The sequence below is a fragment of the Augochlora pura genome, chromosome 6, assembly GCF_028453695.1.
Source record: "Augochlora pura isolate Apur16 chromosome 6, APUR_v2.2.1, whole genome shotgun sequence".
NCBI classification, from domain to species: domain Eukaryota; kingdom Metazoa; phylum Arthropoda; class Insecta; order Hymenoptera; family Halictidae; genus Augochlora; species Augochlora pura.
The window spans coordinates 24,307,513-24,323,873 of NC_135777.1; the positions used below are offsets into that span (position 1 = coordinate 24,307,513).

At 56.5% G+C, this 16,361-nt stretch overlaps 2 protein-coding genes across 3 annotated transcripts in view; one reads left to right on the forward strand and one right to left on the reverse strand.

Moving 5' to 3' along the window:
* Positions 1-16,361, forward strand: part of Kfase (kynurenine formamidase) — a 114,440-nt gene that overhangs the window by 29,225 nt on the left and 68,854 nt on the right. The gene's annotated exons all lie outside the window — the stretch shown is intronic.
* On the reverse strand, positions 47-15,173 carry Pot (zona pellucida domain protein papillote). Of its 2 annotated transcripts, XM_078182777.1 has the most exons (6): positions 14,994-15,173; positions 6,925-7,010; positions 4,982-5,318; positions 4,346-4,502; positions 3,742-4,099; positions 47-3,624 (listed from the first exon to the last, which is right to left on the reverse strand). In XM_078182777.1, the coding sequence occupies exons 3-6, from the start codon at positions 5,316-5,318 to the stop codon at positions 1,294-1,296; spliced, it is 3,183 nt and encodes a 1,060-aa protein (XP_078038903.1). In that variant the 5' UTR covers positions 6,925-7,010; positions 14,994-15,173; the 3' UTR covers positions 47-1,293. The 2 variants fall into 2 exon arrangements, with proteins under 2 accessions (XP_078038903.1, XP_078038904.1); XM_078182778.1 differs by lacking the exon at positions 6,925-7,010.

The following is a 16,361-nucleotide window of genomic DNA, read 5'->3' on the forward strand; positions in this document are numbered from 1 at the left end:
TACTATCGCAGCGGCACCACCGACCGAATATTTAACACTTTCGCTAACTCGATCCCCGTTATTCCCATTGTCTTTCCGGATGGAACGATAACGGGAGAGGGAGGACTGGAAGAGGAGGGGGAGGAGGAGGAGGAGGAGGAGGAGGAGGAAGAAGAAGAGGAAGAGGGAGACGGTGACGGATAGAGCGGGCAATTCCGTTTCTCGAGCAAACGCGAATTAAACTTCTATTACGTACAAGGAGAATAGATTGTCGAAGACAGCGAAACCGCGGGCCGTTCGCGCGATTCTCTCAGCCTTCGACTTTCGTAGCGAACGCGTTAAACATCAGAAAATTGCCCCCGGTGGTTTTTCTTCTAACGATCGCGGAGATCTTTGGAACGCGGCGTCCGATCGATCGTTAGCTAAGCAGAACTTTTTGCGCGGTTAATCGTTAAAGTTACCCTTACTTGCCTCGAGTTAATAATATCTTTGTTAAGACGACCCTTTGTTTGGTCGATTCGCCAGAATCTACAGTCCCACTCGACGCGTCCCCTGGTCGACTTTGAGATCTCTCGTGCTCGGCTCAACCGCTCTTAGTTTTTCACTTTTTTTTTTTACTTCCTTTTTTTCTTTTCTACTTCGAGTGGCAAGTGGAGACAATGGCGTCGTTCTTCGACGTTGACTGTCCGATCTTTGACCCCGGTCGGTTTTTCGCTCATCCACCCGATCCCTTCGACAACTGCATCATTCACTGCGTATTCATTCTTCGTATGAATATACTCTACCCTTAAAATACGCTTCGTTATCGATCGATTCGCAGGGAAAGGAAAATTCGTTCGAGTCGTGGCATATTCGCGAGGGTTCGGGAGATGCAACCAAATTATCAAGAGCTCGCGAAACGGTGGATCCGATCGACCCAGAGTCCGCGAAGACCTCGATCGCTTTCTATACGTTCGTGTCGATGACCAACCCTCGATCAATTCTCGGACAGTCGCGTCGAATCGAATGGATTCGTATCGCGAGCGTGATTTCGCTGACAACGGGGTGTTGGCAGCTGGCGATAAAATAGGCAGTGATTTTTCGATAGAAGAGAGGAGCCCTTTCGACTTTCCTCGAAGCTAGCGATTCCTCTTCGGTAACGACGGGGGATCCTGCTCCTGGTTCGCGATCGCGGTCGCCGCCGCCGCCGAAGAAGAAGAAGAAGAAGAAGAAGCAGCAGAGGATAACTGGCGCGAGGCCGTTTCAGATAGGCGGAAACGCGTATCGGCGGCCCGAAGGCAAGGACGGAATCGAGAGCATCTCCGGCAGAGGAGCTCAAATCTGCATCTCGGGTTCCGAGTCGTCGTGGAACCAGTTGGATGTCCTCTGGCTCTCGGTGACGCGGACGCTGCTCAGCTCCCGCTCGACGTAGCGACCGGATCTCGCGGCGGCAGGCATTGGCACGGGCATCATCTGGTGCGAGATGGGCTGCCTGCGGTCGTCGACGGAGGCGAGGACTCGCAGCCGGTCGGTTCTTCGGAGGAGCCTCGGCGTGGTCTCGACCGAGCTGACGCCTTCCTCGGCGTCCTCGGCGTCGTCGGCGTCCTCGGCGGCCCAGGCCGGCAAGTCCATCATCCCCGAGGGGATGCCCCAGTGCTCGGTGAACTCGGAGCCGCTCCTGGCCAAGCTGGGCTGGCTGAGGGACCTGACCAGCGAGTCCGCGCCGCCCTCGAAGGAGCTCAGGCTGGTCAGGTCGTCCCTGTCGACCCGGACAAAGTCCCTGACGGTCATCTCGGACATGGACCGGACGTCGGCCTCGCTGCTGGCCGCGGCTCCCCTGTGGCTGCTGGAGCCGAGGCGGCGCGGCCGGCTCGGATGGCCCATGCCGGAGCCGGCGGAGCCGGCGGAGCCCGCCTGCGACACCTGGATCCTGTGGCCCTGAGTCCGGGCGGAGCTGCCTCCGTCGCTCTCGTACTCGTACAACGTCGGCAGGGAGGATCGCCTGGACCTGGTGTCCCATTCGGACGACTTGGACCTCTTGTACCGGTGGTTATTCTTGCCGACGTTCGAGGAGCAGCTCGAGCCGGCGTGGTGCGCCGGCGGGCCGAGGATCCGGATGATCACGTCCCACTTGGCCGGCGCGAACAGGTTCGTGTATCTCGCGTCCTTGCGGATCAGCTCGTAGTCCTCCTTGACCACCGCCTCCGTGAGCAGGGTCCTCAGGGTGCTGTCCGTGGTGATGATCTCGCGCCACCTGACGCGCTCTCCCTCGGTGAACTCGGCGGCGTATCTGGGCTCGAGGACCCGGGACAGCCTGGCGAACCAGTCGGCGTCCGCGTCGGCGTCCGCGTCCGCGTCCGCGTCCACCTCCGCATCCGCCTCGTCGACGACGCGACGCGCCGCGGACAGGGTCGGCCTGCAGGGGATCTCGGCTCTGGCCGTGTACGTCGGCTCGATGCTGACGTCGGGCTCCTCGTCGACGAGGGGCACGCCGCCGGCCCGCGGGCCCGACGCGCTCGTCATCGCGCCAGAGTTCGCGCTCGACTCGTTCGCGATCGTCAGGTTCGACGTGGAGCTCGCGTCCGAGAAGTTCTCCCATTCGGGCGGGGGCGGCGGCAGGTTCTCCGTCGGGTAGTTTCTGATGGTGACGTCCCACTTGGGATCCGGCGGCGGCGGCTGCGTCTGCGGCCTCGACTTGTACTCGGTGACCTGGCGTCGGTGCCGCTCCACGTCCTCGATCGTCTTCTTCTCCGTGACGGTCTTCAGAAAGACGTCGTCCACCTCGTGCGTGGTGATCTCGGGCCGCCTCGGCGCGACCACCTGCGGTTCCACCAGAGGCTCGGCCAGTTCCTCGCGATAGATTCGGTGCTCGCGGTGCTGGATCGCGGCGTGCGTGGCGACCGTCGCGACCGGCGCGATCGGCGGCGGTGGCGGCGGCGTCGGCGCCAGAATGCTGGCCACCCTGTACTTGGCGTGGGTGTGATCCGTCACCTCGGTCAGCGAGCGGCTCTCCGTGAGCTCGGTGTTGAGCGAGCTGAGCGACCTGGGCCGTCGGATCTCGTGGTGCTGCAGCGGCGGCTGCTCGACCGCCGGCGACGGGATCCGTCGCTCGTCCATCGGGCTGACGCTCGTGCTGGTCAGGATCTCCCTTTCGGCCTGCTTTCGCAGGATTCGCGAGTAGACGGGCGGCGTTTGCTGCCTGGAGATCGTCGAGGGGGAGAGGGACGCGCCGGCCGGGGGTCCGTGCAGCTCCGGCACGTACGAGAACGTGGTCATGCGGGCCGGAGGGCTCTCGAGGGTTCGGGTCAGGCTCGACTCCTCCTTCTCGAGGATCGTGGTCAGATTCCGCTCGAGCGTGACGCTCGCCGCGTCCGACTCGGACGGCAACGGGCTCGGCGGAGGCGGCGGAGCTCTCTTCACCCTCATCTGCACGTCGAACTTGGGCTCGATCGGCACCACCGCCACCATGTGCCGGCTAACCGCCGTCCGGGACGCGTTCGCCGCCGTCATCGAGCCCGCGTCGACTTCGGCCGCCACCGTCTCCGAGTACAGCGAGCTGCTCGTCCGCATCTCTTGCCGTTGCAGCTGGTGGCTCTCGTGGTGCACGAACGCCTTGTTGTCGTAGGAGCCTGCGGAGGAGACGGGCAGCGAGGGTTCCTCGTCCACCTGCAAACGGGAATACGCGTGCAATATAGGCGCGGTCTGCTCGATCTGCTCGCGGGTCAAAGGGTCGACGACGACGACGACGAGGACGAGGACGACGCGCGGTCCCGATCGACTTACCTCGGAGCTCTCGCTCGGATAATCGCTGGGCAACGAATGATCTATCATCAAGTTGGCGTCGCTGCCGGTGGTCGACGGCGGCGCGTGCAGCAGCGCGTGGGCCCGTGGAATCTTGAGGCCCTCGAACATCGTGATGTTGCTCAGAGAGGACGCCGAGAGCTTCGTTATTTCGGAGCCCGAGCCGCTCCCGAACGGATGCCGGTGGATCACGCGAACGTTCCGCCTCTTCAGGCACATGTACGAGCAGCCAAGACCCATCAGGAGCAACGAGAGGAACAGGATCGCGCAAATGATCAACAGAATTTGGAATCCTTTGAGCGGCGGCTCTGGCAGCGGGGAGGCGGTCTCGGTAGCCATGCTGTCGGCAAACGGTCAAGGTTAAAGCTTTCTTTCGACGGTATTGTTAACCGGCCAGGTTTACGGAACGCTGGCAACCGCCTACGTATTCTCTGTTATCTCGGACGAGAGACGATAACGCGTTCGTTTCACGCGGCGCAAACGATTCCCAAACACGAACCGTCTCTTTCGCCGTTTCCACGAACAGCGAACGAGCGCGCTTCTCTAAAACTTCTCGAGGAAAGGTTCCACGGTGTGGATCACTTACATGCTCTCGGGTGGCTTTGGTGGCGCGGGCGCCACGGGTGGCGGGTATCTGCAGACTATCGTGATCACTTCGTCGCCGTCCATCTCGAGGCCCGGATGAAACCGGACCACCACATTGTTGGTGAACACGCGTTGAGGATCCTGCCTCGTGCCGCATCCTGGAACATTGCGTCTTTCGTGTTTTTACACCGCTTTGCCTCCACCTCCGAACAAACTCTGTCTATCGCGATCAAGCTCCCACCAAATCGGTCCTACTATTTTTCGATTTTCTATTTATTGTCACAGTCGATGGAGACGTTCCCCAAGAGAAAGTTCTTTCGAAATCGGGAGACTAACGTTTATTTTCGTGCCCGCCCGTGTCGGTAGCATCGTTGAAGAGAGCGAGAGAGAGAGAGAGAGAGAGAGAGAGAGAGAGAGTGAGGGGGTGGTTTTTTCAAGATGGTGTAAACGCGCGAAGAGTCCACCGCAACTCGGCGTTGTCCGACGCAACGCGTGGGTTTCTACCGTCCCGCTTCCACGTTCCATGCCGAGAGACAAGCTCGTAAACGCTGGCGCGCGAGCGCGGAGGACGGGAAAACCCGGGGACGATCGACGTTCGTCGATCCGTCGAAGAGGGAGGACCGACCGGATCGCGCACCTTTTAGAGGCAGCTCCAACTTGGCGCTGGTAGATCCGCGGCCTTTGAATATGCACGCGCTGTTCCGATCAAAGTCGGCGTAGGCGACCCCGTAGAACGGTTCCTCGAACTTCAGCTCGACCTGCATGCTACCCTGGCTGCAATTCAGGTACGCCTTGGTGCGATTCAGAAATATCATCGACGAGATGTCGTCCAGCTTGGTTACCTTGCCGTTCAGAATCGTGCTCGGCGGGAGCCCGGGCTGGTACTCGATGCTGTTACCTTGCGAGGCGTAGTTGCTCTGCGACAGCGCCAGAGGAAGCGCCGTGCAGAGCACTGCCAGCAGCCTCGCCAGCATCTGCAAATCAAACGAGAGATCTCGTGAGAAATATTGTTTTTGGGGCCGTTTCTTTGCTAAAAGGGTTCGCCATCGGTTTTCTATAATAGTTTGGCGCTCGTTGACCGGGCGGGCGAAGGCGTTGCCCAGCTTTGTTCCCGGCGATAATCCGGACGAGGTTTTTTCGCTCCGAGATCGGAATTGACGCGCGAGATAGGCACGCAACCGGACCTGGACTGGAGCAATAACTGGAACGGCGCGCCGCACCGCGCCACGGAACGTGGACCGTTCCCGTTCCCGTTCCCGTTCCCCGGCGAGATACGCTCCCTTCGAGGCGCAAATAAGAGCGTAAGCGCAAAGCGCGCGTGGCCACGACTCGCGGCGATTCGCGAGCTCCAATGTCGACTCGGATTATTACGCTCGCGGGTGGAATTCAAAGTCGACGTTCACCGTTCACGTATTAGAGCTCCGCCCAAGTCTAGCCGCTGCCAAGAATCTTTGTTTCGCGGAGAAACGAAACGAACGGAACGGTATTATCGCCGCTACGTACTCCGCCGCGGTTTCGCGGCAATTTCACGGTGCTCTCGCAATCGGCTCGATTGGAAAATTCGCGAATTTCCGCGACTCGGTCGCTCCTTTCTCTCGAATTCGATTTTGGCCCCTGTCTCGCTTGCCGCCATCTCATCCGCGCGTTTACGACATGTTCGAACGAGTAAGATCGCGCGGCGTCAACGGCCGTTAACGCGTTAATAACGCTCTAATCTCGACAGTGGCTATGGCTCGGTTAACGAGACTCCGTCGTATCGACTTCTATAAACTGGTCCATGAAAGTCGAAGTTTATGCAAACGAGATCGGCGATTCGCTCGTCGAAACACGGACTAACGATCCTTCGATGCTCGTCTCACTCGGATTAATTAAGAATTAAGAGAGTCTCGCGGCGAGTGTGCTACCGCGCGACTCGCTGCGATCGTCGTCCAATCTAAATTCGTTCGAGCAGATGCAGACACCGTTTCCTGTACGCGCCTCGATCATCCTATCGGCGCGACGCGACGCGACCAGATCCTTCGCGTACGCATAGACTGCAAATTGCTTGGTCGAGTCACCTCTCCGACATCGATCATCGATCGAAGCGGTGTTCTAGGAAAATTCGATTGCGCGCGGTTGCGAGTAAAACGAGTGAGTGGTCGTGGTAAAAAACCGTTGGCAAAAATTGCTCGCGTAACCAAATTATTTACAATTTCAGCCGGATGCTAGCTTCTCGAGAAATTGTCGCACTATTTGTCGTAATATTTGTTAATAGGCTTCGGAGGAACGTTTCACGACACACGCGCGATTCGATGGTTCCCGACCTGCCCGAAAAGCCTTCCGCCGTTCGCGCGATTCGGAGCCGCGAAGGAAAGTTCTGGCCTGGCACGCTTCGATGCACTCGCACCGTTAGATGCCGCTAGAATGGAAGGTAACGTTCCCTTTAGACTTTCCGCGGAGATACGAAGCCAGGAGAGCGAACCGGTGCGCGCGTTTCGTTTGTTTCGTTTCGCCCTTTACCTCCGGCTACTGTTCCCATCCGACGTAACTACAATAGATCTTCGCTAGATCCGCGAAAAGTTTGTCGCAGCATCGACTTACGTTTATTGGACAATGTGCTGGGACGATTCGAATCTCTTCGCCTTGTCGTCCGTCGATCCTCGCTAGAGCACTCGCATGCCGACGATCTGAAAAATCGAAAACGTCCAACCGCTGATCATCAGTCGATCGAATCTCCTCGCCATAGAGAGATGAAACTCTATCTATTCGGCGCTATGACGCAGGACGTTGCTCCTTCAATTATTCCATCTATTATCGCTTCCGTAGACGCAAACGTGTGCGATCGCAGGATGATTTAGCGAGACGAGGAATCACCGAATGACGCTGCATCGACCTCGGCCGTTTCCGGTCTCGTGCGCGCGCGCGCGCACCCGCTCTCTTCTCGCAGAGACCTCGACCGATTCTTTCGGTTCGAACGCGCGACTCCGCCTCGCGGCTCGCGGCTCGCGGCTCGCGGCTCGCGACGGTTCGACGATGACAGCGAAACGAACCGTTCGAGATTCGAGAGTAAAAGCAGGCATCCTCCTACTTTCGCAGCACTTGAGAATAAAAATGATCCACGCTTGGTAAATAATACATTTTCTTGCAAGCTGGGTAATTTCGCTGCTCTAATCGCGGATCGAGAGACTCGTTAATTTCCATCGATTTTCACAATCCAATTGGAATGTACGCGTGCCCACGAGCTATGACCCAAGGATAATGTAGCCTAATCGAATGCGATTCCATCGACCTTGCGCAACTTGCATCTTTATTTAATCATCGACAGCTCGAGATCGTTGCGCAGGAATAAAATGATACAAAGTTACCAAGACTACAGATTTCCTCGAGATAGCAAATTAATTAGAAACAATTATCACCGGCACCGGTCTTTCGATCGATGGAATAGACTACCATATACGTCGCGCCTTTGTTCAACGTTTCGATCGGCCGAGCACGATGAATGTTTCGAAATCGCGAAGCATCGATATTCCATAGCGCGAAAGTTTCCGATAAAGTTAACGGTGTTCCGATCTCCGATGACACGAGCCGGCAGTCGATTCCTCGTCCGTTTATCTACTCGAACGGAGATAATGGATTTCCTCGGGACTTTCACCCGCTCGGTCTGCTCAACGTAGCGCGACAATCGTAACCCCGTTGCTGTCGTAATTAGCGTTTCGGGGGATAAGATGCTCCGTCTAGGAGGACCTCTGTAGAAAAATTGTAGCTTGGAACGCGTCAGACGGGGAACGGTGCTCGAAGGCGAAGGCGGAGGCGGAGGCTCCCGGATGGGATGGAATTGGGGAGAAACTAAAGTGAAATTCGTGTAGAAACCGAGAATAAAAGTTTCCGGGGGACCCCTCCCCCGACACTTTTGCGGTCGCTCAAACTTCAAATGTCATCGGCTGTTCCGTTTTTGGAGCTTCCAAGGCTCCCGACGCCGAGCCGCGACGCGCTTTCGAATAAATCGGCGAACACATCGGGCAACTCCCACTCTCGGCCGCCCTCTGCCATCCATCCGTTTGCTTTCGAATTAGCCGTTGCGCAACCAACGGGGCCGAATCTCGAAGAAGGTTGTTCTCGACCTTGGCGCCGGAGAAGCGAGAACGCGCGCCGACGTCTCGCAACTGGATCGCAGGTGCTCGAGATTCGCGCATCTCCATCCGCTAATTTGCCAACGAGACGACCAAACAGAAGTTCTTCGTTTCCCTTTCTCACGCGCGACACATCGCCTGTCCGCTCGAGTTCTTCTATCCAAACCCGTCGATCGTTAACCCGTTGCCCAACTTTGTCGAACGCTGACTCGCGACAGTTGGAAGTTGAAAGTTGGAAGAAAGCGATAGGTCGAGAAATTCGAAGCGGTCGACGCGTATTTCCGTTGCAGCTGCACGGTTAATATCTCTTGATGGAAAAAAGGCTCGACGAGTTTGATCATTCCGAGTGAATAATCCGCAGCGATCGAACTCGACGCGCGTCGAATAAACTAATCGTCCGTCTCCTAACTGGTTTTCGAAGAAACCTATCGACCGTCCCGTCCCGTCCCGTCCCGTCTCGTCGATCGCGTCCGAAGCCGTCCGAATCGGCCAAACTCGTCGATCCTACACGCATATTTCGTGTTGTAGGTGACACGCGTACGTGATCGTAATTTGCGATTCGCCGTGGAATGTCGCGTCGCGAATAGGCTCCCACGCGATTCTTCATCCTCGACGCCGCGACGCGACGCTACAAGACTCTGTGCGAGATGCATCGGAGGAGGCCAATGCGATTCGTCCTTGGTATGAATACCGCCGATGGATATCGCGGTTCTAACGTCGGACTCGATCGAATCGCGAGTGCCGCGGCAGACAATGGCCGCACCGTTTTTATAGTTCCACTGAGAAGAAAATCCGTGGATTTAGCCGGGCAGAGTGCAGGGGTCGGGCATTGTCGTTGCGTCGGATCGAGGCAAAACAACGATATCGGTACGACGTCGTTGACACTGACCGCGCGCAGTTCTCTCGATTAATTTAGTCGAACAGCAAGTTGGATCGCGCGCGATACGTCGAAATGCATCCAGATGGTTGCATTATTCGATTAATTCGATCAACTCGGGTTCTACCGTACTTGGACTTGGGCTTGGACTTGGACTTGGACTTGGGCTTGGGCGCTGGGAAAACAGCGGTTGGTATTCTCGTCGAAAAGCTGCTCTCAGCTGTCCCAGCCGCTTGCCAAAGGCTCCTTTGTTCGCGCGAGATCGGAAACGACCTTGTGCTCGGACGGATCCGAGATCGCCGAACGGCGAACCGGCTGCGCGGCCGACGAATCGCGAGCGAGCGAGCGAGCGAGGGGTTGGCTGTTGGAACGGCGAGACCGATGATAAGAGATAATAAGGGCTGAGATAGAGGGAGGTCGCGGAAACGTATCGACTCTCGATGGAAAAGAAACGAAGGCGGCGCGGCGCGGCGCGAGCGTGACGAGACGAGACGAGAGCGACGTCGACTCCCGGCCCGGCCTGCTCGAAAGCCGCCGAGAGTCCAGGAGACAGGCGTCGAGCCTTTAAAGTCGAACCAGTATTCGAAGGAGACAACGTTGTCTCTCGTTGCGCAAACACTCGACTTTCACTGGACACGCACACGCGGGACTCGGCCTGTGTCCGCGCTGCGCCTCCGACTCTGCCTCTCCGCAACCCATAAGCCGCGGCGAGGCGATGCCCTTGCGCGAGCAACGCTCGGCAAACCGTCCGGCGTGTTTCGACTTTCAGCCGGATCAAACTAACAACGTTTTATCCATCCTACAACAACGATCCGTCCAATTCGAAAGAGCACGTAGATAGTCGCGCGCGCGGTCACTTTTGGTCTTTTTCTTTCATTGGACGAGTTTCCTTGCAGCTTCGCGTAAAGCACGCGCACGCACACCGATCTGCGAAACTGATCTGGTTTCGCAAGTTTCTGGAAAGTGGAGCGACTCGTGCATCCTTTTTAAACGGAGCCCGCGCGACGACGAAACGCATCGACGATTACGTTTATGAAAGAGAGTAAGAACGAGTTTCTTTTATAGCAGACGCAAATATTCATCTTAGAAATAAATGTACGCGAGTTTCGCGAGAAGAAATCGCTTCGCCGACGTGGCAGCCGCCTTGATTTTGATCGGGGTACCAGACGGACACGAATGGCATACCGACGTTGCAGTCGGTAGGGTGTTGAACAGTGCACGCGTTCCGGATCGATGGCTGCCAACCGGAAACTGAACTTTAATCGACCAGCTACGAGATTAAAATACGTGCCAGTCCCCTCGAGAAATTCATCCGCTGGATACGGTTAATTGACGAATCCAACCGTTTATCAAATTCAAATTTACAAGCGATAATTCATTGCTTGGCGTGCTCGAAACGCATCGCGAAGAACGGAAGACAGATTTTCCGATGCTGTCCCCCTGCCTGCTGTCTTTTCGTTTCGGGGCACCCGAATGCGCGAAACGCGCTCGTCCTCGCGTTCCCTCGTCCAACGCCGTCGCGCTCCCGGAAGAATCGTACGAGCGTTCTTCGAAAGCGATACGAGTCTACTTTCTCTTCTCCCGAGATATTTAATATTTCGCATTGTAGCTTACCTAAACCGCGCGCGTTGCATCTCGAGAAGATCATTCGATCCGCGTTCGAGTTCGTGGACCTCGAGCATTGCTATCGGCCTAGCATTTTTTCATCGAAACGACAATTATGCGACGCTTCGCTCTACGAAGCAGACGATCTTGACCCTGGAATCTCTACCCTTCCGATCGCCCGACTATAAATATCCTCGACGCGTCGCTTGTTTCTCGAAACGCCGTGGCTTTTGTTCGGAACGTTTCCGCGCGTCCTCCAACGATACGTCAAAAACGCCATCAAAGTACATCGCCCGCAACGGACTCTGCATTATTGGCTCTTGGCACGCAAAGGAAACGGGAAGGGAAGCGAAGGGAAGGAGAGGGAACGGAACGGAACACTCGCTATCGGAAGAAGAAACGAGCGTTCGCGTTTCCGAATTTCCGCGAACCATCGGGAGAAACCGAGCACGGATCACGGACCAGCGCGTTCCGAGACCCGGGACCGTTAGGTTCAAGCTTGTCACGCCCCGTTGCGTGCAGTCGCGCACAGCTTTTCATACCTTTATCGTTTACTTATTTATTCCGAGGTCCAGCATCGGCAACAGAGCCGTATTAGCCGCTCGAATCGCGCATCCGAACCGAACGATTTCCTTGCGCCCGTGCAATTGGGATGCCTCGCTTTCCACGGTGTTTGCTGGATTAATCGGTGGCCGCGTTCCGGTCACTTTGGACTTTTACGATTCGACGGCGGAGTGCACGGAACCTCCTATCGAGCACAAATGTTTTTTAACGAGCGATTACGGCCCGCTTAGTTTTCTACGCTCCACGATCGTTCTCGACAGACTGTACTAAACAGGTAATACGCGAGTCGTTCATCTCGCGTTTTATGCCTTGTGCCTCGCGTCTTGCGTGCTATCCGGAGAGAAGACGCTTGGAAACTATCGATTAGCCGCGTTATGCCGTTACAGGAAATATCGAAACGCGGCTTTCCGAAACGACTACCTGTCGGAATAATTGCGGCAACGAAACGGCAGTGGAACGGTAATTCTACGCACCGTAGCGAACCGCCGCAGCGCCGATGCAAAGAAGGAGGCGAGTACTTGTGCCGCGAGAAAATCTAGGGAACTCTCGGTGTCTACTTGAAGTAATAACACGCGCGACCGTCGATCTCTCGAATCGATGCGAGTTTCGAGGAAACTGGACTTTTTGGGCGACCGTCGCCCTCTCGAGCCTTCTTCGCTGTTCGAAACTGGTCGACCGTGGATTTCTGCGCGATTTTCTCTCTACGTCATTACCATGTGCTTCTTCACCTTATTTTCGTTATTAATAAATCGCGTTACGCCCATGCCGTGCCGCGATGCTCGGATGAACAATCGAATGTCATCGGCTTACGACATCGCGCGGCCCAGCCGTTAAATTGCGTAAGAACAGCGTTGGACGCGCGGCGCGGCGCGGCGAGTCAACGCAGTCGCGAGCGAACTCGGGGACCAAGCCTTTCTCCGGGACGCGCGACGCTCGATAACCCGCTGTCGAGTCGTTCGACGAGAATGGGCCTCGCTATCGTGGCCGGATAACGGAAGTGTGACAAAAAACAGAATATTATAGGATTTAGCTCGCTGTTACGCGACCGAACGGAAACCGACCGACGCTCTGCATCACGCGAGCCGCGAGCCGCGAGCCGCGGGCCGCGGGTCGATAGAAACCAGAAACGAATCGGTTAAGCGATTTCGCAAGGCCTCTCGAATTTCCACCGAGTTTCGTCCGACAATTCAATCTTCGGCTCAATTAGTGCCGTGTCACTTTCGAGCCAACGCTTTGGTGTTCCGCCAGCGTTTCTTATCGAGTAATTTCTTCACATCGTTGTCTCAAAGATTTCTCCAACTCTGATTCAAGTTCGATCAAGCTTGCATGCTTCTTGTTCCTCGAGTCGGACTAGTTAACGCACTATTGTACCATAGTGTGCAACGTTGAAATCAGCGTGATTTGAAAACGCAAAATTCGTTGGACCGAGTTCAGTGAAATATTCGATATCGCGGGGATTGTTGCGGTATGCTCGGCGATCGAGAAAGATTCGGATCTTTGAAAGAACTCGCCGCGACTACGGAGGAAGAAAGTATTAATAAGCGCGTGCCGCTAAATTGGTACTCCGAACGTTGGAAACAATCGATCTTTACGTTTGAAACGAGAACTTTCGAGACGCGAAACTTTCTAGAAAAATATTTGAACGCAAAGACATTTGGCTCGTCGATCCAACCGTATCGATCGTTGTGGAAGAAGCCCTGACGAATCATCGGGCAACGTTATACATAGTCGGACGCGTCGAGTACAAGCGCGAGTATATAAAGAGCGCTGGGAACCAGCGATTACGATGGTATATTCGTAATGGCCGCTTCGTTTATAGAATATAAATTGCAGGTATTTATGCGGCACGCGTTCGATCGTCGCGAATAGGCGCGCGCGCGCTCGCGCGCTCGCGACGAGGGCTCCGAATTATGGAGTCGCGTACGAGACGACGAGGGCACCGCCGTGCGCGCGGACAAATCTTTGGAAAGAATGCGAAAGATTTCAGCAGCGATCGAATCGAACCAACGACTGCAGCTAATTGCGAAACCTAGAGAAACCCGTTTGTAGTTTCGCTCGAGGTCGCGCATCCAGCAGAAAAATAAACGAGCAACTCGCCACGCCATTCGGTGCCGATGCAAAAATGTTCGTTGAAATAGTCCGATCGTTGGAATTGTCGCTCCCATCGTTGAACGAAGAAACGAGAGAGAGACAAACTGTCAAGAATCGAACGCGAGGCCGGAAGACGATCCAGCCATCAAATACGTAAACGCGCGAGATATTGCCGTGAATCAAAGCGCGATCTCCTCGGAGCAGAAGACTGCAGCATCGGGTAGATTGTTGGGAATGAACAGAGGAGCACGGGCAAGCCCTTGAAGAGGTTCACAGGCCCGGCCGTGGCAGCGGCAGCGGCAGCGGGCAGCGGCAGCGGGAACGGCAACACGGCAGCGGGAGCACAGTTCAAGAAAGTCAGAGTCGAGGCGAGGCGAGGCAGAATATCGATGCCCGGTCGTCGAAGCATCGCTATTGGCCGCGCAGCCTCTGCTTCCATCTCTAGCTGGCTCGTCGCTAGAATCGGGCGCTGGCGCGAGCGAGAACAAGAGTGAGGCGAGGCGAGGCGAGGCGAGGCGAGGCGAGCGGGCTCGAGCGTGTGCTATCTACCTTGTACCAATGACGTCATCCCCGTCGGATCCAAGATGGCGGTCGCGCGTTCGCCAGGCAAAATCGGCTGGGAGCCGCGAGCCGCGAGCCGCGAGCCGCGGGCAGGACCGGTTTTCGACGGGGGGCGGCACCCGGTGTTGTCGGAGCCGGGTCGTTTAACCGCGCGGTTTCGTCGTTTTAAGGCCGTAAACGTAGAAGCTGCGAAACGCAGCACCCGGGGACCTCCATGCGCGCGCTGTCGCCTACAATATCCGAACGCGAGGCGATTACTAGGAGCCGATACTCGGAGCGGGTAGCGACAACCGTAGCCGATACCTCGAGCCCCGCGAGGAGTCGCCGCTTTCGATTCTGCAACGCGCGGTTCCTCCGCGACGCACGGTTCAGTGAAAGTAATCAACGGCCGCGATTAACGGAGATCGCCGACTCCGCCGCGAGATCTAACCCCAACCGAAGCGAACCCGGGGAATCGTTCGTCTTTTCCGTGAAACCGAAACGAGTATAGAATCCGGAAAGAAGATTCGCGCGCAGGGTTTGTCGAGGAGAAAAGCAAAAGAGCGACAGAGGTAGGATCGGGGTGGGTGTTACCGGAACCTCGTCGTCCAAGATCAGCGGCGATCGTTGAAGCGACCCGATGGGAATACCACGGCGACCATTGTTCGCCGCGGCATCCGGCAGACTCCGTTCTCCGACGCTCGCGGCTGTTGTTCGACGTCCGCGTAACGCTATTATATATTATAGCGGGCGCGCGCGGAACCAGGACCGCTGGAACCACCGAGAGCTGCTCAAAATCGAGCAGCGAGCGTTCGAGCGGCCGAAGGTGCGACGTGTCGCGTATCGCAGGTAGTTTCTCCTACCTTGTCAGGCCAGAGGCTGGTCGCAGGCAACGCGTGTGTGAGGACGCGGTCTCGTTTTTTCGAGTCACTCGGCGGTTAGGATCACGTTCCGGTCGTCGAGTTCCACCGCGCAGTTAAATATCGTCCGACGCGATCGCGCGGCCGCGACTGAACTCGCTCGTCGCTTGGTCGCTTTTCAGTGCCGACTCGGCGGTCGGCGGTCGGCAGTCGGCGTTGCGTTCTACCTCTCTACCTGCGACAGGAGAGACCTCTCGGCTCGGCTCGGCTCGACTCCCTCTCTCCTGCCAAGGCACACTCGCCTTCGAACGGCTATCCTTTCTGCCTACCTTTGCCACCCACCTATTTACGCCTGCGAAACCGAGCGCGAGCGCGTGCGCGTTCGCGTCCGCGTTCGCGATCGCGCGCGGCCTCGCGTCGTCGATCGGGCCCCTGCTCCGGCTACGCGCTCTTCGGTCCAAAACAAGATGCTGCTCCTTTTCAGCTGCTCCGACGATTCGAGAGGCACGGCCCGAGGAAAGCTGTCGCAGTCGAAGAATCGTTCGGCGCGAAGAGAGCCTCGTCCATCGTGAGCTTTTTGAGGTTTTTCGAATACGTCGCGGTCGCTTTTGCGCGCGAGGAAAGTCGCGAGTTGTAGTTGGGTCGATGGATTCGATAGAGAATAAAGAGAGCAATGCGAGGACACTGTCCATGGGACGAAAGAATGTCGGACTAAGGTGGATCCCAATGAGGTGGCAACTTTAAACACTTACATAAGTCTGATGCCCTGCCTGGATCGTGGACAGACGCGACTGAACGCGCCGTAGCGTTTTGTAAAAATTGCGTAAAGTGTAACACGATAAGTGCAATATTCGTGCAAGATCACTTTTGGCAAGCTTGCGGAATCAACAAACGTTCGCGCACCCAACGTCTTTTATATCGGAGGTATATCGTATTCCATCGCTTCGCGATCGACGACCGATCAGTCTCCGATCCTTTCCAGCTCGTAGCAAGATCCAACGCAGGCATGCTGGGTCCCCCTCTCTCCTCTCGAAATCTCTCGGTCTCGTTCATTGTCGTGGCACTACCCTGTATTCTGTATCTGGTTTTGCATGCCCCCGTAAATGGCGAGCAGAAGACCTTGGAACACCCACGCCCAAAGGTAGGTACCCCTTCCCTCCGGTTCCGACGCGTCGCGACTCGTCGGCGACTCTCGTTCCCCCGATCGGTTTTCGAAAAGTCTCCGCGCGAAAATTCCATATCCACCCAGCTCGGATGGGAATTTTCGAGCCCGAGACCGAACGACGCGTCGAGCTTGTAAAACGAGTCCTCGCGTTTATGAGTCATCGCGGAAATCTAGCCGGGTATGGTCGCGACTCGCCGCGAGACCGT

Bases quoted from the DNA above. Each gene is read 5' to 3' on its own strand.
- Pot (XM_078182778.1), bottom strand. From the start codon at position 5,318: ATGCTGGCGAGGCTGCTGGCAGTGCTCTGCACGGCGCTTCCTCTGGCG. The intron at 4,503-4,981 runs GTGCGCGATCCG...GCAATGTTCCAG, and splicing joins GTTGGAGCTGCCTCTAAAAG to GATGCGGCACGAGGCAGGAT. The intron at 4,100-4,345 runs GTAAGTGATCCA...GTTTGCCGACAG, and splicing joins CCAAAGCCACCCGAGAGCAT to CATGGCTACCGAGACCGCCT.